Below are 23173 nucleotides of genomic sequence, written 5' to 3'. Positions count from 1 at the left end.
AGTGAGTCAAACACCATTTTGTCCATCTCGTTTTGGACATGGCTTACCCCCCCCCCCCCTCAGCACTACCTGGAAATGCCAGGGACCAAACCTGAGACCTTTTGCACACAAAGCATGTTCTCTGCCCCTGAGCCACAGCCCTTCTTATGTCAGTGCAGGGAATAGTTTTCCCAGAACCATTTCACTGGCTTAACATGGCTCTGCTGTCCTTGCAGATATATGAAGCCCGAACCGAGAGATGAACTTCTGGCTTCTTCCTCTGCCGCTGGTCTCCCTTTCTATACACACTAGGTGGTGCTGTCTGCATTCTAGCAGCATCTAGTAATGGGTGTTAGAGGGAATCAGTGGCCTTTTAAACTGTGGGTGGAGTATTGTTTTTGTTATTATGGTATGCATTTTTGTGCTTTTATATTGTAAACCACCCTACTGTTCCTCAGATGAAGGGCAGTATAGAAATTTAGTTAATTGTTGTTGTTACTGTTGATACTGCATGGACCAGTGTAATTTTGTTATCTGCAGCTCATTGTTGCTATTATTTCTCCAGAATTGAAATGTATTTTCTCAATCGGCTCCTGGAACAAATAGACAGGAGCGCTCAGTTCATGTTTCCTCTGCCAGGATGTGCCCAAAGATGCCACTGTCCTAGGATTCCCCTGCCTTGTCACGTGTAATGCAGCCTGTGTCTGGGGATTCTCCCAGGATGATGCCACTGCCAGTGGGGTGTAGTGGTTAGAGTATTGGACTTCAGATCTGGAAGACCAGGTTTCAAAACCTCACTCAGCCATGAACCTCACTAGGTGACCTTGGGGCAGTCTCTCAGCCACAGCCTACCTTGCAGGTTAGTAGTGAGAATAATATTTGGGGTGGCAGCCATATATGCTGCCTTGAGCTCCTTAGAGGAAAGAAATGGAATGCACATGTACAATAGCCCAGGTGACTATTGCAGTTAATTTTTTTATTTTTATTTTTTGCAGAAATCAACCATAAGTGTCCACTGCATAAAATGTATGACGACTCCCATTGATAATTGTATATTAATGATCACTGATTTTCAGGCCATTGATGCTTTTCATGCATACATGCACATTCATCACAGTTGTACTGCATTATGGGCTTTGTAGTCAACCCCCAGATGTTTTGACATGTATATGTTTCATAGTCACAGTGCACAGTGCACCATAATTTTGGTATACTACAAAACCCACCTATGTGGCGTGGTATGGTTGAAGTGTTCATATGTATGAAAACATTCATGGGCCTAACTGCAAAGCCCATAATACAGTGCAACTGTAATTTAACATACACATCCAGGGCCTTGGTAATAATGAAACCTGGGGTTGGCCAGGATGCAGTGTGTTTCCATTTCTTATGGCTGTCACCACCTCTTAATTTCCCCCCAGACATGACTGCTACTTACATCTAACATCTAACACCTGTCTATTCCCCACTAGGCAAGCTTGCCTGTGTTCCTCATGTCAGATAAAGCATGGAGCCAGAATGAGCAATCAATCAGGCATGCAGGGAGCAGATTCTTGGGCTACTAAAGTATGCAGTCAAACCCAGGTTCCAATTTTGAAGCTTTATTGAGATTAAGGATCAGGGATGATGGAGAAGAGGTAGCATCAGAGGAATAAAAGTTTATTCTCTAAATGGCCATACAATTCTAAGGAGAAATCCCAGAACTTTTTTGCTTGAAACAAGGGCTCTGAGAAACAAAATGAGGTGGGGGGGATTTCCAGTCTGCTCCTCGTATAGAGAAACCATGAGGGTGGGGTTGGGGAGTCTGTGGCCCTCCAGATGTTGTTAGACCCTAATTCCTATCAGCCTCAGCTAGTATGGCCAGTGATCAAGGATGATGGGAGTTGTAGTCCAGTAACATTTGGAGGGTCAGAGATTGACCATCCCTACACTGGAGCAGTTTTCCTCAACTTGATGCCTTCCTGATGTCGCTAAACTACAAAACCCATCACCGCTGACTTAGGGATGGAGAAATACGTCAATGTCAGTTTCTCTCAGTGTCTTGTTTATCTAATTTATCCAAAGTTCACTCCTCCATATTTCCGCATCAATTGGTGATTTTTTTTTTTAAAAAAGGACTCACGAAAGATCATTAGCATTTTAGTGCAAATTTCTCCCATACACATTTTTTTGTATACAATTTGGCCTAACATGAACATTTTTGACAAACAGCTTTCCCTAATATAAGACATAGCTGCATGTTATCTTCACTAGTACGCACTTTACACTAGTACGTGCATTTTTATACCCACTACTCAGCTGAGCCACGGCATTTCCAAAATGTGGAGACAGGCGGATTTCAAAGGATGCCTGGCTTTCGTTCTGCATCTTGTTTTGGGAAGTGCAAATTAGGTAAGTTTGCTTTTAAATGAGAACGGAATCAAATTTCTCCCCCCAGCCCTATCCTGTTTGGGCCATGGTGGCTTGGAATTATGGGAGTTGGAATCCAACAACATCTAGAGAGCATAGAGTTGAGGAAGGCTGCATGAGGAGGGTGTTTCATTCCCATTGGCTTGTGGTGCAACAGCTATTCTGAAAAGGAGAGTTAGGTCACTGGGCCACAGGCAGGAGGGTGTTAAGGAAAAAGTGAGATGAGAAAGAGAGGCACTGTCTTCTCAGCTCTCCCATATGGGAAGTCGCCTTTTGTGTTTCCATTTTTGATGAAGAGCTCATCCAAGCTTGGCCATGGAGTCCCATCTCCATCCCTGCACAATCTAAGGTCATCGCTGTCGACTAATCAGGCCTCAATGCCAGAAACATTCACCACGGTGCTTTTCCCCGACTTGGAGAGCATTTTCCTGTGGAAACAAATAATGGAAAGCTAAAGCATGGGTGAGCATGGATAAAAATGGTTGTTTATCCATTTTTTTATTCCAATTTTTTTATCCTTTTTTATTCCAATCTTCAGCTGAAAAAAAGCTCCCAGAGCAACATACAGAGAAAAAAAATAAGACAAGTCAGGTTAACCTACCCTCTTTGAGGAAGCCAGTATGGCGTAGTGGTTAAGATTGTCAGCCTAGGTCCTGGGAGAGACCAGGGTTCAAATCCCCACTTGGCCATGATGCTCATTGGGTGACCTTGAACCAGTCACCATATGTCAGCCTGGCCTACCTCACAGGGTGATTGTGATGATAAAACGGGGAGGAGAACCATGAGTGCCACCTTGGGCTCCTTGAATGAAAGGTGAAATATAAATGTGACAATAATTAAATTTCTATCGGGGGAGAGGCACAATTGCCATTCAAAATTAGTTGTGTGGGTTTTTTGTTTTTTAAAAAGTCAGACATAGATGAAAGTATACTTGTGCTAAAGAAGAAAGAAACATGTGATAAAGAACAGTGATCAATAATATAAATAGGGCAATAGTGTTATGGAACAACCAGTTATAGATCCAGCCAATCTTTTTCAGATATGTCCCAATTAGCCCTGAGTCCTTGGACTAACTGAACTACAGTGGTACCTCAGGTTAATTACTTAATTCCCTCCGGAGGTCCGTACTTAACCTGAAACTGTTCTTAACCTGAAGCACCACTTTAGCTAATGAGGTCTCCCGCGGCTGCCGCGCCACCAGAGCACGATTTCTGTTCTCATCCTGAAGCAAAGTGCTTAACCTGAAGCACTATTTCTGGGTTAACAGAGTCTGTAACCTGAAGCGTATGTAACCCGAGGTACCACTGTACTAGATTTGAAGAATTTGTGATATACAACATAAGGTTGTGTTTGTAGAGAACAGGCTGCCGACAAAAGGAAAAGTGCTCAGCTAAAAGACTTTTTTTCAGCCACTGACACACTAGTGGAATTATTTGGACACCTTCCCCAAAGCAGATGGAGAAGGTTTTCTAAGCCAAGGACTCAGGACCAATTGGGACATATCTGAAAAAGTCTTAATGGTCAAAACACGTCTATAACTGATGGACCATGGAAATCACTACAAACTGCTATCACCACCATCCCAATCAGGCTGCTGTGGGTGTCAACTGAAACATGGAATGGGATCAGTAGATGAAAGACTGGTGGAGGAAGATCACCACTGGAGAAGGTTAAGAAGAGATTCCCATCATTGCTATGCCAATATTTGGTCCTCATTTCCTACCATGGCTATCCTTCTCTCCCCCATATGAACTCACCCATTGTTTTCTGTGCCTGTTCCGGATGAGTTTTTGCCCAGGATATTGTTCCTACAATACATCAGCAAGCCACGCTGGCGCTTGTAGTAGCAGAAGACATCCATCACCAGCAAAGCCACCAAGAGGATGATCAACACAATGAGCACAAGGATGCCAGTTCCCAAACCTTGAGTGTCTGGAAAGGGGAGAAGGACATCCATTTGCAAGAGCAGATGGGAAGGACATCAGAATGCAAGAATCCTTTCACTAGCCTTGAGCAGAGAATGACCCCCATTGTGAGCAAGGGCACCGGCCGGAGGGGGAAAGCTGAGGTGAAGGTAAGTCAGCACAGACTCCTGACATGTACTGTGGCTGTAAGAAAGACAGCCATTGGGAGCAACAGGCAAGATTGTTGGCTGGGAGTGAGGCATATTGTGGTTCTCAACGTTCTCTAGGACCTTTGATAGAGTGCAACTTCTCAAGCTGTAATTCCTTTCATAAGATTTTATGACTGGCTCTTGATCTTTTGCTTTGTGCCACAAAGTAATTGAGTTTATTGTGCCATTTTTTAGTGAAGGGGAGGGGACTGGCAGTACCTGAAAGAGACATGAGAATCTAAGTAATACAGACATTTTTATTACCGCAATAACTGATCCAGCTTAGGTTAGTACGCTTCTATTTTATTTTATTTTAGATCCTGTTGCATGTTTTCAGAAACATTTGTATAGTTCCTTCAGCCTATTTAATGTCAAATATGAGAGCTATTCCTAGGTATTTAAAGCCACCATGGGCTATGGCTAGGAGAGAGTTAAGAGAGAAGCCAATTGAGATCCCTTGTGTTCAGACTGACCAGAAGGATTGTTGATTTTGAAAAATTTATTCATAAATCTGCCACTTAATTAATTTGCTTACCACCAGAAAGTTCTTAATTTTTAGTTGAAATCTCATTTCTTGTCATTTGAATCCATTGACTCAGGTCCTACCTATGCACCCTCTGGAGCAGAAGAAAATAAGCTTGCTCCATGCTCCAACCCTTCAGATATTTGAAGATGGCTGGCATACCACCTCTCAAAATAAATTTAAAAAATGTCCAGTAGAACCTTAGAGATCAACTAAGTTTGTTCTGGGTATAAGCTTTCATGTGCATGCACACTTCTTCAGATACACTAAAACAGAAGTCACCAGATCCTTATATACAGTGGGAGGCTGGGGTGGGGTTTTTCTAAGAGGGGTAGTAGGAGATGGGTGATTGACTCAGTTGGAATGGTAAACCTGTTGATGACTGCAATTAGTCCTACAGGAAAAACCAAGGGATAGCATGCAGATGACCAGAAATAGCTTTAGCATATGTAATGAGACAAGAATCCAATATCCCTATTCAGACCAGGTTTCTCCATAGTTTTCAGTTTAATAATAATAATAATAATAATAATAATAATAATAATAATAATTTATTATTTGTACCCCGCCCATCTGGCTGGGTTTCCCCAGCAACTCTGGGCGGCTTCCATAGAAACCATAAATACACTAAAATATCACAGATTAAAAACTTCCCTGAACAGGGCTGCCTTAAGATGTCTTCTGAATGTCAGGTAGTTATTTATCGCTTTGACATCTGATGGGAGGGCGTTCCACAGGGCAGGCGCCACTACCGAGAAGGCCCTCTGCCTGGTTCCCTGTAGCTTTGCTTCTCGTAATGAGGAAACCGCCAGAAGGCCCTCGGCGCTGGACCTCAGCGTCGGGGCAGAACGATGGGGGTGGAGACGCTCCTTCAGGTATACTGTTCCGAGGCCGTTTAGGGCTTTAAAGGTCACACCAGCACTTTGAATTGTGCTTGGAAATGTACTGGGAGCCAATGTAGTAATAATAGTAATAAGTCGTAATTCAGCAACTTCTCTTTCAAGTCTATTTCTGTATATAAGGGTCTGGTGTCTTAATGAGGGTGAAAGAGGAGAGCGCAAAATATGGCCTGTAGCTCAACATCAAAAAAACTAAGATCATGGCCACTGGACCCATCACCTCCTGGCAAATAAAAGGGGAAGAAATGGAGACAGTGAGAGATTTTTCTTTCCTGGGCTCCATGATCACTGCAGATGGTGACAGCAGTCACAAAATTAAAAGATGCCTGCTTCTTGGGAGAAAAGCAATGACAAACCTAGACAGCATCTTAAAAAGCAGAGACATCACCTTGCCGACAAAGGTCTGTATAGTTAATGCTATCGTTTTCCTAGTAGTGATGTATGGAAGTGAAAGCTGGACCATAAAGAAGGCTGATAGGTGCAGAATTGATGCTTTTGAATTATGGTGCTGCAGGAGACTCTTGAGAGTCCCATGGACTGCAAGAAGTTCAAACCTATCCATTTTTAAGGAAATCAGCTCTGAGTGCTCACTGGAAGGACAGATCCTGAAGCTGAGGCTCCAGTACTTTGGCCACCTCATGGGAAGAGAAGACTCCCTGGAAATGACCCTGATGTTGGGAAAGATTGAGGACACAAGGAGAAGGGGGCGACAGAGGACGAAATGGTTGGACAGTGTTCTCGAAGATACCAACATGAGTTTGACCAAACTGCGGGAGGCAGTGGAAGACAGGAGTACCTGGCGTGCTCTGGTCCAAGGGGTCACGAAGAGTCGGGCACGACTAAACAACTAAACAACAACAAGGGTCTGGTGACTTCTGTTTCAGTGTATCTAAAGAAGTGTGCATAGATACAAAAGTTTATACCCAGAACAAACTTAGTTGGTGTTTAAGGTGCTACTGGACAATTTTTTAATTTATTTATTTATTTTGACTGTGTCGGACCAACATGACTACCTACCTGAATCTAATATCACCTCTCAGTCTTCTCTTCTCCAGGTTAGTGTCAGCATTCTGACTTTAAGCCAATTGTTTGCAACTCACCTCCTTGAAGAGTAACCTTCTTCTTGCTGCTACCCTGATCATTGGCAGCTGTTATTAGTAGTTCTGAGAGATCCTCTTGTGATGCTGGCGTGAACTAGAACCAAAATTAAAAAGGAGAATTTAAGATGCATCAAAATGTGAAGTGGAATAGTATTCTGCTATGACAAGTGAAGGAACACTTAGGAGGTTTTCCTTTTCCAAAACTTGCTCCTGCCTTCTCGAGCCTGGTGCCCTCCACATGCTGCTAGACTACAATTCCCAGCATTCCTGACCATGGGGTTATAATCTGAAACATCTGGAGGGCACCAGGTTGCAGAGAAGAGTGGCTTACGCTGCAGGTGTCCTCAGCAACCATTGGTGGCTTCATATTGCATGCTTACTAGGGCTGAGCAGTAACAGTGATCCAGTCTAAAATTCATGAACTTAACACAACAATTCAAGGAGGGGTGATTTCATGGAGTAGCCCCTCACCCAACTCTTGTGGGGTTGAGTTTACCCTTTCATTGTGAAGTGAACAACTGGTGGGTGGGTGGGTGGGGGAGAGAGAGAGAGAGAGAGAGAGAGATATCTTTCATTAAATGTTCTTCAAATGCTCTGCAGCCTCCCTAGCTGCCAACACTTCCTTATCTGCAAATGCCTCAAGGGAAAAGTTAAGCTGCTAGAACCACCAAGGGCAATTTGTCCATCCGCCTTGCCCCGCGTTCCCTGTCTGGGTCCTTATAAGGTGAAGGCACTGCTTAAGTATTCTTGCCTTCTCTTTGCATTTTTACAGGGAATGTTCTTAGCCTTTTGGATGTGTTTGATTTTTAATACTTTTGAAATGTCTTTAATTGGTATGATCTGTAGTGTTTGTTTTTACATTATTGTATTTGCCTGTATAGAGACGCGGGTGGCGCTGTGGGTAAAACCTCAGCGCCTAGGACTTGCCGATCGCATGGTCGCGGTTCGAATCCCCGCGGCGGGGTGCGCTCCCGTCGTTCGGTCCCAGCGCCTGCCAACCTAGCAGTTCGAAAGCACCCCCGGGTGCAAGTAGATAAATAGGGACCGCTTACTGGCAGGAAGGTAAACGGCGTTCCGTGTGCTGCGCTGGCTCGCCAGATGCAGCTTGTCACGCTGGCCACGTGACCCGGAAGTGTCTGCGGACAGCTCTGGCTCCCGGCCTATAGAGTGAGATGAGCGCACAACCCTAGAGTCTGGCAAGACTGGCCCGAACGGGCAGGGGTACCTTTACCTTTACCTTTACCTTTACCTTTACCTTTACCTTTACCTTTACCTTTACCTTTACCTTTACCTTTACCTTTACCTTTATTTGCCTGTATGTTTTGTGAGCTGTCTTGGGGGCCTTCTTGCCTGAAAGGCAGTGTATGAAGACGCAGTTAGCATAATATATCAGCATAGGAAACTGAGAACGCTGGCTACCATGTACCTGCAATTGGTGGGCTCACTTATTTTGTTTTTGAATGAAGTTCTTCCTTTTACCTTTCCTTTTTTAAAAAAACTCCTTTCACTGATCTCCATAAAAGTTTGCATTAAAATTTTCATTTGATTTTCATTTTTTTAAAAAAAAACAGGCACAGTACACAGCCTTCCCAACTTCCAGAAAAGGCAATTTGAGGTCATGACTGAGTTTTCAAGAAATGTTTTGTGGGATTTGGGGGTTCCTTTGAAGGGGGACCCCTGTAAGTTCACTCAGCCCAGCGTATGAAATGATCTAGCCACATCGCTGGGTGTTCTGATGTAAAAAAAAAATGTTGCTGTTTTTTAATGGTGTTGCTATGGTTGCACATTTTGGAAAAGAGAATTGAATGAAGATATTTATTTAAAAATCATTAATGGCAGACATGCTTTCCTGGCTTATATCTTATGAGTCAGTCTTTATAAGTGGATCCTGAGACAAATGCTTCACTGAGGAGTGCTCCTGTTCAGGATTCCATTCTAGTCAGTCATATCCCTTTCCAAGATGTTCCATTTGCTACCACCACCAGTTTTAGATCCCAACACACACAAACACACACACACATATGAAACAATTGGTTGGTCTTCCATGGCCACTGAACATGTTCAGTCCTCATTAGGGATGGAGGAGAAATCCAGTTCAGTTTGAATGAATGAATGAATGAATGAATGAACTTTATTACGGTCACAGACCAGGATAAAAAAACTCACATATAAATAAAATAGCAGTTAAGATTTTTTTTAACTGATAAATGTTGGAGCAAATAAGGACAAAGGAACAAGCATAGGATAAAACATCTGAATAAAATACAAGATTAAACACGGATAATGGATGGATAAAAACTGATAATTAAAACAGATAAAAACTAAAAACAAATAAAAACATGCAGTTAAAACAACTGTAAGAGCATAAGAACTAAAAGACTCGCAGTTAAAACAACTATAAGAGGCTGCAGAGTAGAAGCCTCTGAAATAGAGGACACTCACAGCATTAGAAACTGGTGTGCAAATATGGTTAAAACAGACAATTAAAACAATGTACAACAAGAAATTTAGAAACAATGTGCAGCAATAAACTATCCCAGGGAGTTGACTCAGAGTCACCCATGGAACCGAGTTTGGGGATTTTCATGCCGGACTATTTTGACACAAACTGAAGCATAGCTCTCCCTCAGAGCTGAAACTTCTGCTAATTTTGTGATGCCATCCTCCAAATGAAAAGCATACACTTCCGTAATAGGGGGGGAACATGCCTAGATGTGCATATGTTTGCAGAAATGACCGTGTTAAAAATATACTGTTGGCATCCATCTGTCTCAAGAGACAATGGAGTGTGCCTCGGGGGGGGGGGAGTCAAACTGCTAGTTAGCAGCACCAAAGTGACCTCCCTAGGATGCAAGCCTGGACTGTGGGTGGATCTAGACACGGGGGGGACGACTATAATTAAGTCAGAAATTAGATCGTTATAACAAAAGAAAATAAATCTCTATGGAAAATGGGGTTTAAAAATTTCCTGCTCTCTTGCGCCATCTGTTGTTGCATGTCTATAGTGCAGTCAAATCACTGTTTCTTTACTAATGTAGCTGAGTCCTGTGTGTATGCAGGTCCTGGGCCCCACTCTGACCCTTGCTGATGTGGTCCAAAGGAAAGCAGAGCAATACTTTTGGCACCAGCCAGGCTGCAGAAGTTGTTGGAAGGTACAAGATGCCATCAAACCATCTTAGGGAGTCCACTCCAGATTTGTGTAGGGTTTACTCCTTAGCCTTTCCTTCTCTCAAAGATGTCATACACAAAGCAGTGGAGGTTTAGGATCAGAGTTTTCCTTCTGGATGGGCTATCTTTCCAGGTTGAGGAGCCCCATCTGCCCCTCACTTCCCTCTACAGCACATGCAGAAATTGCCTGCTTAATTGTTGGACCCTCTGTTGCTCTTGTCCGCTCAATCTGCCAGAGCCTGTCTTCACATGCAGAGGAAGCATCTTAACTCAGCAAGGATTTGTGACTCATTGGCTACCCGCACCTGGTTTAGTTGGCCAGTCAAAGCCTTTCCTGGGGTTTGGCAGTTGTTTCATGCCAACAACTTCTAGCAGCCACAAGTGAGAGCTGAGTGCAAGGTTCACCTAAAGGTGAACAAACTACCCCAGAAGGAGCACAATGTGCCCCCCCCACCAGAGGAACTACCCCTCCCCTCACACCCCATACTATGTTAGGCAAAATAGCACTCCAAAATTCATATATATATTCATATATATCCCTAAGATGCTGCTGAATTTTCATGAAGATTTTTTTTTTAAAAAAAAGAAAGAAAAGAAATGCAAACTGATAGGGTAAAGTGCAGAACTGAATTTAAGATTGGAGAAGTGGGGATGAGGAACTGAGAGAAACTGAAACTGAAACTGACCAATTTGTCGGGAACGAGTTGGCTGTTGACCAATGCTCAGGGATGATGCAAGTTGTAATTCAAAACAGCCTTACCTCAAAGGAATACGTGTGTCTGTCTTGGTCCTGCGCCACTTTCTTGATATCATCACCTTTGAAAACCTTCCCCTTCCAAGCAATGGAGACAGAGGGGGGAGGGTAAGCCAAGATGCTGAAGTTGTATTGGGCAGGTGTCCCAATCGGGGTGGCAAATGAGTCGCCTGTGAGGAGCTCTATCCTTGGAGTGACTGGGAAAGCAAAGCAGATTGAATTTGTTACATAGGAAGCTAGCTTTTGCCATTATTTTACCTCTGGGTAAAACATAGTGACTGCCAAGTAATATTTTTTCTGTATTTCTGATGTACTTTGCTTTTGAAAAATTGTTTGCTGGTCTTTGGACTGTAATAAAGAATGTGGGTATTATCTATACAGTGGTATCTCGGGTTAAGAACTTAATTCATTCCGGAGGTCCATTCTTAACCTGAAACTGTTCTTAACCTGAGGTACCACTTTAGCTAATGGGGCCTTCCGCTGCCGCCGTGCAATTTCTGTTCTCATCCTGAGATAAAGTTCTTAATCCGAGGTACTATTTCTGGGTTAGCGGAGTCTGTAACCTGAAGCGTCTGTAACCTGAGGTACCGATGTACTGACTGGCAGCAGCTCTCCAAGGCTTCAGGCAGGAATCTCTCTCAGCCCTACCCTTCTCTTCCCAAATCAAAAGACCCATCCACTCCTTGCTTCCTAAACTTTACCTTTGATTAGGTCCATCCACTCCACATACAACCAAATTTACAACCCTGGCAGCCCAACAGAGGCCAAGGCTCCTATCTCCCAGCACTGTGCTAAGAGACCCCAAACATCTCTTACATCTAATATTGAGGGAGACGTCCATGACAACAGTTTCATTCCGCTCTTTAATGCTGGCCTGGCAGGTGTGGACACCAGCATCTGAGGGTTGGGAGTCCTTTACCACCAACGTCCCATTTGCAAGCACGGAGATTCGTCCTCCTGCCCAGAAAGGAGAAGCAAATTAGCAGTGGTGATAGTGGGATATACCATATTTTTTTGCACCATAACACTCACTTTTTTCCTCCTAAAAAGTAAGGGGAAATGTCTGTGCGTGTTATGGAGGGAATGCCTACGGGTGGCATACCTAAGGATTTTCCTCCTCTAAAAACTATGTGTGTATTATGGTCGGGTGCGTGTTATAGAGCGAAAAATACGGTATGTTTTGCAGGTACATATTAGCAAAATATCATAACAAATGCCAAAAGCAAAAGAGATATCGAGAACTGAACATTGAGCAAGACAAATACCTGCACCTAAATCAGGATCAGCCAATAACAAATAACCAATGACAGATCAGTATAACACATTTCCAAGTAACACAAATGGGTTTGCATTATCCTGTACCTTATTGCTTCAAAATAAATTAGAAAGAGACTTCATTTCTCCATAAAGACATTGTCTATGCTCTCTCTCTGGTTCTAACCATATGTGTGAGCTTAACCCTGCATACAATGGTCAAGATTTTAGTCATCCATTCTCTTCCCCCCACCCAAGTTTTGTCAAATAATAACTTTGGCAGCGGTCAAGAGATGTTGTTTTAACCCCTTGTCCTCTAACAGCAAAGGAGAAGCAAAATAGCAGAGGTGTGAGTGGGTTTTCTATCTAGGGGCACCTCTGAACAGAATATCCTACTCACCATCTCCAATCTTACTGATTTCCTGGTTTCCAAAGGTCCATCGTACAGTCGGTGGTGGGATTCCAGTGGCTTGACAATCGAAGGCTACACTTGTGCCCTCAACAACTTCCTTCGTGGGCTCCATGGGGGTCACAAACCTCGGTCTCTCTATGGATAGGAACATGGGAAGTTGATTTGTACCGAGCCAAGCCATCTAGCTGACTGGCAGTACTTCTCCAGGATTTCTGGCCCCAACTGAAGACAATAACAATTGAACCTGGGCCCTTCCACAGGCAAATCACAACTTGGGGTAAAAAGTCAGGGTCAGGTGGACTGGACTGCACTTGGTGACATCATGGTATGATGAGCTATGTACACAGTGTTCAAACCAGGGGGCAGAGGGAGCCTAACCTTATCTTTTGCGTTGACCTAATTGCCTGCTGTTTTTAAGGATATGATGGGGCGACACAGAGAGTGGTTTAACAGTTCATCCGTCTTGAGAGCCATTGTGGTGTAGTGGTTAAGAGCGACAGACTCATAATCTGGTGAACCAGGTTCGCTTCCCTGCTCCTCCACATGCAGCTGCTGGGTGACCTTGGGCGAGTCACACTTCTTTGAAGTCTATCAGCCCCACTCACCTCACAGAGTGTTTGTTGTGGGGGAGGAAGGGAAAGGAGAATGTTAGCCCCTTTGAGACTCCTTTGGGTAGTGATAAAGCGGGATATCAAATCCAAACTCTTCTTCTTCACAAGAAAATCTGGGAACTGTAGCTCTGTGGGGGGAATGGAGCCTCTTAACAGTTCTCTGCACCCTTAAGAAACTACAGCTCCCACATTTCTTTGTGGGAAGCCATGAACTGTTCAAAGAGGTATCGTAGCACTGTAAACGTATGGTGTAAATGTGACCTACGGTGTGTTAGTTTCACCTAACACTCCCAATTTATTGTCACTCTAGACCAGGACTGGGGGACCCTTTTCAATATGAGGGATGCATTCCCTAATGGGCAAGTTTTCAGGGGCCACACGGCAAGCGAGGCCAGAGGCAAGAAATGGGGCAAATGTAGATGAGCCAGTCAACCAAGAGACATTGTCATCATTAAAGGGAACGTTTCAGTAAGGAGAGAGCCTTTGAGGTTGTGTGGCCTTGGGGGTCCCAAGGGCCAGGTCGAGAGGCCTGGGAGGTCGCATCCATCCCCTCCTCCCTGGATCTGAGCTTCTCGGTCCCTGCTCTAGCATATTGCAGGAATGTCAATAGAATGTCACTTACGGACCACACGGATTTTGATCTGGGCAGTTGCCGTGTCTCCAGACTCAAAGTCGCCTTTGCAGGTGAAGATCCCTCCCGCCTGTGGATCAGGAAGAGTCATCTCCAGCCCCTTAGACTGCTCGTCGATATGCCGCAATGTGTACAGCTCTGAATCCTCAATGTCGGTATCCTCTGGGTCAGTCCAGGTCAAGGTAGCTTCACCACCAGCTCTTACTGACATGCGGAGGAATTGAAATGCACAATTAATAGATCACCCAGGTGGGGTGGTAGCAAGGGAAGGAGGGATGATGACCTGACCTGATTGATAGGTAAAGGTAAAGGGACCCCTGACCATTAAGTCCAGTCGCGGACGACTCTGGGGTTGCGGCGCTCATCACGCTTTATTGGCCGAGGGAGCCGGCGTACAGCTTCTGGGTCATGTGGCCAGCATGACTAAGCCGCTTCTGGCGAAACCAGAGCAGCGCATGGAAACACCGTTTACCTTCCTGCCGGAGTGGTACCTATTTATCTACTTGCACTTTGACGTGCTTTCGAACTGCTAGGTTGGCAGGAGCAGGGACTGAGCAACGGGAGCTCACCCCGTCACAGGGAGCTCTGCTGCCTCATGTGTGTCTGTCTGAGAGAGAGAGAGAAGAGAAGAGAAGAGAAGAGAAGAGAAGAGAAGAGAAGAGAAGAGAAGAGAAGAGAAGAGAAGAGTGTATACAGCAGTTTCTCTGTTTTGCAAACATGTCCACAGCCCACCCCCACCCCCCAGTTGGCAACCCTTCCATCAAATGAGTGGAGAGTTGTATAAGAGAAAGGTTGTACACACACATACAGACTATCTTAAAAAGTTAGATGAATGGGTGGGTTGTTGTTTTAAAGAAAGCTCAGATTTTCGCAAAAACAGGAGCCACTCTGCTCTGGAAAGGGCAGTGACTATGTAGTTGTCAAACACATCCAATCCTCTCATGAAGACCGAATCTATGTACAATTAAAGTCTGGACAAATCCCACCAAGGATCCCAGGAGGCAACAGAGATTACCCCTTACAGAGCTATAATTCCCAGCTGCCTTAACAGTTCCCATTATTCTTTGGAGTGGGGGGGGGCAGAATATGATTTAAATGTATGCTGTGTACACAACTTGAGTGCAGGTGGGGAAGGAAGAGGTTCTGTGAATTTTAAACAAAAGGAAATGTGCAGACAGAACAGCAAGCGGCTGGGAGCCTATACCACCTCTGAGCCCTCTTCCTGTCTCCCCAAAGCCACAAACAATTGGACTTTAAAAAACAAACAAACCAGATGCCGCATGGTTATTTAAATACATAAGCAGCAAACATAATTTTAAACAAGTTTTTTCAAAGCAGACCACACATACCCCCAGAAGCAGGGTGGGAGAGAGGCCAAACTGGCAACGCATGCAAAGTCCACTGTGGAGGGAAGCAGGTGTGTCCTCTGAAGGAGCACATCAGACCACTGCTCTATTTAGCTCAGTGCTGCCTACACTGACTGGCAGCAGCTCAGATGTGGGGTGAGCTTTCCCTGCCCTATCTCGAGATGCTGGGGGTTGAACCTGTTTGCAAAAGATGTGCTCTGTCGCTGTGCTGTGGACCTTTTCAACAGGAAGCTTCCTTATACCGAGACAGATCATAGGTTTATCTCGCTCTTCACTGTCTATCTCAGGGATTGGGAGCCTATGGTCTTGCAGATGCTGTTGAACTACAATGCCCATCATCTCTTGACTACTGGCCATGCTGGCTGTGGATAATGGGAACTAGAGTCCAATAATAATAATAATAATAATATTTATACCCCACCCATCTGGGTGGGTTTCCCCAGCCACTCTGGGCGGCTTCCAACAAAATATTAAAATACAATAGTCTATTAAACATTAAAAGCTTCCCTAAGCAGGGCTGCCTTCAGATGTCTTCGAAAAGTCTGGTAGTTGTTTTTCTCTTTGACATCTGGTGGGAGGGCGTTCCACAGGGCGGATGCCACTACCGAGAAGGCCCTCTGCCTGGTTCCATGTAGCTTTGCTTCTCACAGCAAGGGGACTGCCAGAAGGCCCTCGATGCTGGACCTCAGTGTCCGGGCAGAACGATGGGGGTGGAGACGCTCCTTCAGGTATACTGGACCGAGGCCGTTTAGGGCTTTAAAGATCAGCACCATCACTTTGAATTGTGCTCGGAAACGTACTGGGAGCCAATGTAGGTCTTTCAAAACTGGTGTTAATGTGGTCTCGGCGGCCACTCCCAGTCAGCAGTCTAGCTGCTGCATTCTGAATTAGTTGTAGTTTCCGGGTCACCTTCAAAGGTAGCCCCACATAGAGCGCATTGCAGTAGTCCAGGCGAGAGATACCAGTAACTAGAGCATGCACCACTCTGGTGAGAACTGGTGCAAGTTTATTTGGCAAAGGCATTGGAGAAGCCACCATGGTGGAGCCCCACAGACCTATAGATGACACAGGTATATACAGAGGCATTCTCTCACCTTAGCTTTACACATGCATAGAAATTAAGGGCTCATCCACACTTCTGTTTTTCCAGCAATTCCTTCCATTTGTCCCGTGATTCCTAGGCATGAGTCCAAGAGGTTCATGTTTTTTGTCCCACTGTTTTCCCTGGGAAAACCTGCTATTTACCACTGAAATGAAACAAATGCTGATCTTCTGCCGCAAACCCTTTTGTTCTCATTGAGCAGTATGCAGCCGGTTTTGCCAGGCACAAAAAAAAAGAACCTCTCCTTCCCCTTCCTACTCTACAATTCTATGATAATCACGAGGCAAACAGGACTGTGGATGTGCCCCAAGTCCTGTTCATGGAGGGAAAGTCACCCTGCGCCATCACAGCTGGATGCCTGATCCAGCTGGAAGAAGAGGATGCTCACTCTTATCAGGCTGGGTCAAGGCTGAGCTTTTCCTGCACAAACGTCCTTGACACACCTCCTTAGTGCAGGCTGGATAAGCAAATTCCCCTAACAATATTTTTAGAATCATAGAATTGTAGAGTTGGAAGGGAACCCGGGGGTCATCTAGTCCAACCCCTTCAAATGCAGGAATCATTTGCCCAATGTGCTGGGAATTATAGGGGACAGAACTACCTAAACTGTATAGAAACCTGTATGCTACTACAGTGGCAAGAATGTTACTCTCCCAGAAATGGAAAGAAGCAGAAGTCCCAGCAAAGGAAGAATGGATACAAAAACTTATGGAATATGCAGAAATGGTGAAACTTACCGGAAGATAACAAACTTTTTAAATAAAAGAAATGTTCTATTGAATATTTACAGATAAATTGTAAACAAATAAGAACATTGGCAGTATTGTTGTAATAACCTGCAGTTTTATATAAGAGTATATATTTAAAGTAGATGACTAAATGAGCAAATTAAGTTAATTTGAAGAAGGTATTAAAAATAAATTTAAGGAACCGCAGAAAGAGAGGAAAGGAAGTCAAGTTCTGAAAGGTTAAAATGATTGTAAAACTAGTGAAAAGTATAAATCTGAAAAGCATAAATACAATTTTAAAAAGCAACTGGGGGGCTTAAACCCATGACCTTGAGATGAAGAGTTTCATGCTCTACCGGCTGAGCTATCCCAGACAGTCTGGGTAAGGGGAATCAACCAGTTCCCCACTGCTGATCTCTATTGACTGGCAGCAGCAAATCTCTCAGGTTTCAGACAGGGAAGAGATGCTGGGGTTTTGAACCTGGGGCCTTCTATATGCAAGCAGGTGCTCTGCCACTCAGATCACCCTGCAGGGGCCCCAAATACTGTGCTGGCTCCTGCTCTGATGCATATTCGTGCACACCCTCTCCATTATCCGCTTTCACCTTTGCACAAGAAATACGCTTTCTCGCCCAGCTGCACGTCCCCATTGCCAGGAATGATCTCCAGAGACGTCTTGGCGGAGTGAACAGCCCCTAGGAAGAGGAAAGAAGCACATTGTTTGGTCCAGTCACAAAGCAAAGTCCTTTTAGCTCAGAGCATCTAGTCAGGGCTGGCCGACCAGCACAAGCAAGCATTCCAAGCAGCCACAGCCAGCGGCAATAGTGTTCAGGGCACCACCTAAGCAGCAGATTATTCAAGAGGCATCCTCTCATGATCCTCGGCAACCTCACAGTGACGCCAGGGTGCAGCTTTATAACTGCATGGTGCAACGACAACAAAAATATGCCCTGGACCACTTTGGAGTCCATGAAAAGTAAAATTGGGGACGTGGGTGGAGCTGTGGTTTAAACCACAGAGCCTAGGACTTGCCGATCAGAAGGTGGCGGTTTGAATCCCATGACGGGGTGAGCTCCCGTTGCTCGGTCCCTGCTCCTGCCAACCTAGCAGTTCGAAAGCACGTCAAAGTACAAGTAGATAAAGAGGTACCACTCCAGCGGGAAGGTAAACAGCGTTTCTGTGCGCTGCTCTGGTTTGCCAGAAGCAGCTTAGTCATGCTGGCCACATGACCCGGAAGCTGTACGCTGGCTCCCTCGGCCAATAAAGCGAGATGAGCGCCGCAACCCCAGAATCGGTCATGACTGGACCTAATGGTCAGGGGTCCCTTTACCTTTAGCTTAAAAGTAAAATTAATGGGTTGATTATCTACATTTCAGTCGATACACTGGTGAGTCAGCTAAATGTAAATACGGGGAAAATCTCTCAAAAGTGGGAGAAAGTGGGCTTTCTTTGACCCCACTCACACCATACGTTTAAAGCATTATGATACCACTATAAACATTCCCCCAAAGAATTCTAGGAGCTGTTGTTTGTTAAGGTGCTGAGTTGTTAGGAAAGGCTCCTAATCCCCACCCTCACCCCCGGAGTTACATTTCTCAGAGTGGTTTATCAATCTTTTTTCCCAGGGACTTCTGGGAATTGAAGTTCGGGGGGGGGGTCTCTTAACAACCCTCAACCAAGTATGCTTTCCAGGAATCTGGAGCTGGGGGAAACCATGACTATGATAAGGGGCATGATACTGTTTTGATTGTATAGTGCAGTTGGAACCGAAGTCATGGCTATTAATTTCAGTAGGTCTACCTTGAGTAGGACTAGCATGGACTAGAACCCAAAATAGGTGTTGGCTCGTTCAAAACTATCCTGTTAGGCATTCAGAAAACAGCAGCAGCTGCAGTAATTTGCCGTTAGGAAAACTAAGCAAAACATTTGCTTGCAAGTTTGAGCTAGGGCAAATGGCAGTTCAGCTGACATCTCCAGTTAGCAGGATAGGGAGAGCAAGTAACAGGGAAAGACCTTTTTCTGCCTTAGATTCTGGAGAGTTGCTTCCAGTCAGAGCAGATATTGCTGGGTGAGATGGACAAACTGGCTGGCTTGGTACATTCCTAGATTTTCTAGGTTTGAGATTACTTGCAGAAGCCTTCTGATCTAGAGGCACTTCAGCCCATCACGAACTCCTCCTCTGACTGACTGTCCTTATGTAGCCCAAATGCCCAGGCAGCCTACAATATCCCCATGCAAGAAGGAAGCATTGCTGGGCTTCAGAGAGCCCCCAAAGTTTGCAGAAGTACAACTGGGGCAGGGAGGGAGTGTTGGTGGGGTAGGAAATATACTATAGATTAAAAGGCAAGAGACATCTGATTAGGACCATGCGTGGTCAGTGGCCACAAAGCACTGAGGAAAATTAGAGGAAGGAGAGGGTATGTCAGACTGGCTAGGACCTTGAAGAGGGGCACTGCAATATTTTGTTGCAGGTCTCACTTGCTCCCTTAAAGAAAAAGTCATAAAGAGGAAGGAACGAAATAGCCAAAGAGCTAATACTAAGGTACTGTGGGCAGTCTAGACACCCACAAACTCCCTACCTGGAACAGGGCCCTTTCCTTCCTTCCTTCATTCATTCATTCATTCATTCATTCATCTTACCTGCTGCAAACATGAAAATGAGGAATCTCCCTGGTTCCATCTTTAAAAGGTGGGGATAGGAATTGGGCTCCTTTGCCTTTCAGCACCAGTAGTTTGGAACAGGGACTCCTGGGTCCTGGGCTATTTATAAGGCTTTCTCGCCCACCCACCCACCACCCTCCCTCTCCCTCCCACCTTTTTCTTTCCTCCTCCCTGCTGTGTGCCCCTGTGGCATCAGTGGGGGGAGGGAGGAAAAGGGCTGGAGCAGGAAGTCAGGGTGGGAGGGGAGAAAGAAAATAGGAAGATTTGTGTACATGCATGCTTGTGCAGGCATGTGGATATGCACTTCAAAATGTGCATTTGCCTATATTTCAGCAAACTCACGTGCTCAGCTACAATGGCTACCTAGTCAAAACAGTACCATTAAGACACAAGAAGGTAGCACCAGCATGCTCAAGAGGCAGAACTCCAAGATTTGGAGGAGAAAGAGAAAGAAAAAAATTCAAGATAGAATATCTCAATGAGGACTGAGCATACTCCATTGCCACAGAAGGCTGAGTGTTTGCTAGAGGGGGGGGGGGGAATTAGGGGTAGCAGAATGGAATGGGATAAACTCAAAGGAAACTTGGGCTGTGTGGCCTAGCTGGAACTCTCAACAACAGCACTATGCACTGCAACATTTTGTTGCACTCCACACTTGCTATTTAGCTAGCTAGTTACATTTGTTAGTCGCTTTATAAAAATAAATAGTGTCGATGCAACTTAATAACAAAATGCAGACAGATAAAATCCAAACTACAAGAAAGAAGATTCCACCTAAACATTAGGAAGAACTTCCTGACAGTAAGAGCTGTTCGACAGTGGAATTTGCTGCCAAGGAGTGTGGTGGAGTCTCCTTCTTTGGAGGTCTTTTAGCAGAGGCTTGACAACCCCACGTCAGGAGTGCTCTGATGGTGTTTCCTGCTTGGCAGGGGGTTGGACTCAATGGCCCTTGTGGTCTCTTCCAACTCTATAATTCTATGATTCTATGAAAATCAATTAAAAACCATTTTTTTAAAAAAAAGGAAAACCAAATGTACAATACAAAATTCATTTAAAAGCTCATTCAATAATGCAATAGGAAGGACAAGTCCTAGTAGGGATGTGAGCGCACACACAAACACACACACACCTTGATCCACTCCAGGGCCCCAATCCAGGCACCCAATCCAGGTTGCCCCAGGGAACACCTGCCCAGCCCCAGATCCATCCCTGAAACAAGTTGGGTGAAGGACTGGTGTTTAATGAGAGCTTTTTAAACCCCAGTTAAACATACAGCCTTCCACCTGATGGAGAGCTGGGAGGCTCTGATCAGGCAAAGAAGCGCTGCATCACAAGACCCTGCCATACACGGAATACTCTTGAGGAGCAGCACTCTGCAGCAGCAGCCAGAGGATTCGATCTTGTGGGGTGCTGCTCCTCAAGAGCCACCCGCTATGGAGATCACCCACCCAGCCCGCCCTGGATCAGGCCATTGGTCCATCCAGCCCAGCACCCTGTTTTCAATGCAGCCAACTAGATGCCTGTGGGAAATCTCCAAACACGAGCTCTTTCCCTGTCCTGCAGCTTCCAACAACTGGTATTCAGAAGCATTTACCGCCTCCAACTGCGTAGGTAGAGCACCTCCACAAACTTGTCCAATCCTCTTTTAAAGCCATCCCAGTTCGTGCCCATCACTGCCTCCTGTGGAAGTGAGTACCACAGGTTAACTATGTACCGTGTAATTTTAAAACACTAATTAAACATAAAGTGTTGGTGGGAGAGAGATGCAGAGTCTCCTTCCCCCTCACCTGGTAGAGAGTGTGGGGTTCGATCTCATGGGGCACTGATACTATTGTTTATATAGGAATATAAAGCTTGGGGGTATTGAGGTAGAGAGGAAATAGATAATTTACAGTTACAAAACCCTTGGCCAGGTTCCTATGCAACTGAATAACGCGACAGACTAGTAAATCTAAATATTTCCTTTCCCCCATTATATATATATAGACACTTAAAACAAGCAACAACAATCTCAGCTGACTTGGGCCAATATCTAATCCTGCAGAACAGCTCATAAAACAAAGGATAGCCCCTTCCCTTTCCTGGACACAATGAATATATAAAAATACAACCTGACTCTGAGTTGAATGTGGTATTGCAAGTTTATGTTGAATGGGGGAGTTCTTGTTCCTGCCAGGGGTTTCAAAGTATATTTTACGTTTGTGAATTGTGCCTTTTTGAGTGATTTTTCCTGCATTGCTTCAGGGATCACAAGCCTTCATGGCCCCTTTGGCTCATTTGCAAAGCAGAGGAACCATTGTAACTCTCCCCAGCGCACCAAAATTAACCCCATGCTGTGATTAGGCTGGTGAAGGCTTCCTTCAAACCTGATTCCAATGTCTGAGATTTCATTTGCTGGTTTATTTAAACTTATTTACCACTTAAGTGTTTTTTTAAAAAACACACCTCAAAGCAATTTACAAAAAAGAACAGGAAAATGAAAGTATCAGTAAAAGCAGTCCAAAAAAGCTATTGAAAGCATTTTTAAAAAAAGGAATCAACTACAGTGGTACCTTGGGTTACAGACGCTTCAGGTTACAGACTCCACTAACCCAGAAATAGTACCTTCTGTTCAGGATGAGAACAGAAATCATGTGACGGCGTCGCAGCGGCAGCTGGAGGCCCCATTAGCTAAAGTGTTGTTGTTGTTGTTTAGTCCTTTAGTCGTGTCCGACTCTTCGTGACCCCCTGGACCAGAGCACGCCAGGCACTCCTGTCTTCCACTGCCTCCCGCAGTTTGGTCAAACTCATGTTGGTAGCTTCGAGAACACTGTCCAACCATCTCGTCCTCTGTCGTCCCCTTCTCCTTGTGCCCTCCCATCTTTCCCAACATCAGGGTCTTTTCCAGGGAGTCTTCTCTTCTCATGAGGTGGCCAAAGTATTGGAGCCTCAGCTTCAAGATCTGTCCTTCCAGTGAGCACTCAGGGCTGATTTCTTTAAGAATGGGTAGGTTTGATCTTCTTGCAGTCCATGGGACTCTCAAGAGTCTCCTCCAGCACCATAATTCAAAAGCATCAATTCTTCGGCGATCAGCCTTCTTGATGGTCCAGCTCTCACTTCCATACATCACTACTGCGAAAACCATAGCTTTAACTATACGGACCTTTGTCGGCAAGGTGATGTCTCAGCTTTTTAAGATGCTGTCTAGGTTTGTCATTGTTTTCCTCCAAGAAGCAGGCATCTTTTATTTTTGTGACTGCTGTCACCATCTGCAGTGATCATGGAGCCCAAGAAAGTAAAATCTCTCACTGCCTCCACTTCTTCCCCTTCTATTTGCCAGGACGTGATGGGCCCAGTGGCCATGATCTTCGTTTTTTTGATGTTGAGCTTCAGACCATATTTTTAAATGGTACCTCAGGTTAAGAACAGTTTCAGGTTAAGAACGGACCTCCAGAACGAATTAAGTTCTTAACCCGAGGTACC

At 44.9% G+C, this 23173-nt stretch overlaps 1 protein-coding gene across 1 annotated transcript; it reads right to left on the bottom strand.

Moving 5' to 3' along the window:
* Positions 1 to 1564: 1564 nt before the first annotated feature.
* Positions 1565 to 19801, bottom strand: LOC309345879 (neural cell adhesion molecule 1-like). The gene is made up of 9 exons (XM_081869340.1): positions 19691 to 19801; positions 17656 to 17745; positions 13845 to 14057; positions 12600 to 12746; positions 11762 to 11902; positions 10952 to 11142; positions 7024 to 7117; positions 4146 to 4320; positions 1565 to 2816 (listed from the first exon to the last, which is right to left on the bottom strand). Exons 1-9 carry the CDS (start codon positions 19728 to 19730, stop codon positions 2756 to 2758), a joined length of 1152 nt encoding a protein of 383 aa, XP_081725466.1. The 5' UTR covers positions 19731 to 19801; the 3' UTR covers positions 1565 to 2755.
* Between the last annotated feature and the right edge of the window lie 3372 nt (positions 19802 to 23173).

Source organism: Podarcis erhardii, assembly GCF_964252035.2.
Source record: "Podarcis erhardii genome assembly, chromosome: 7".
In the NCBI taxonomy this organism is placed as follows: Eukaryota; Metazoa; Chordata; class Lepidosauria; order Squamata; family Lacertidae; genus Podarcis; species Podarcis erhardii.
This window is presented reverse-complemented; position numbering and strand designations above follow the sequence as displayed.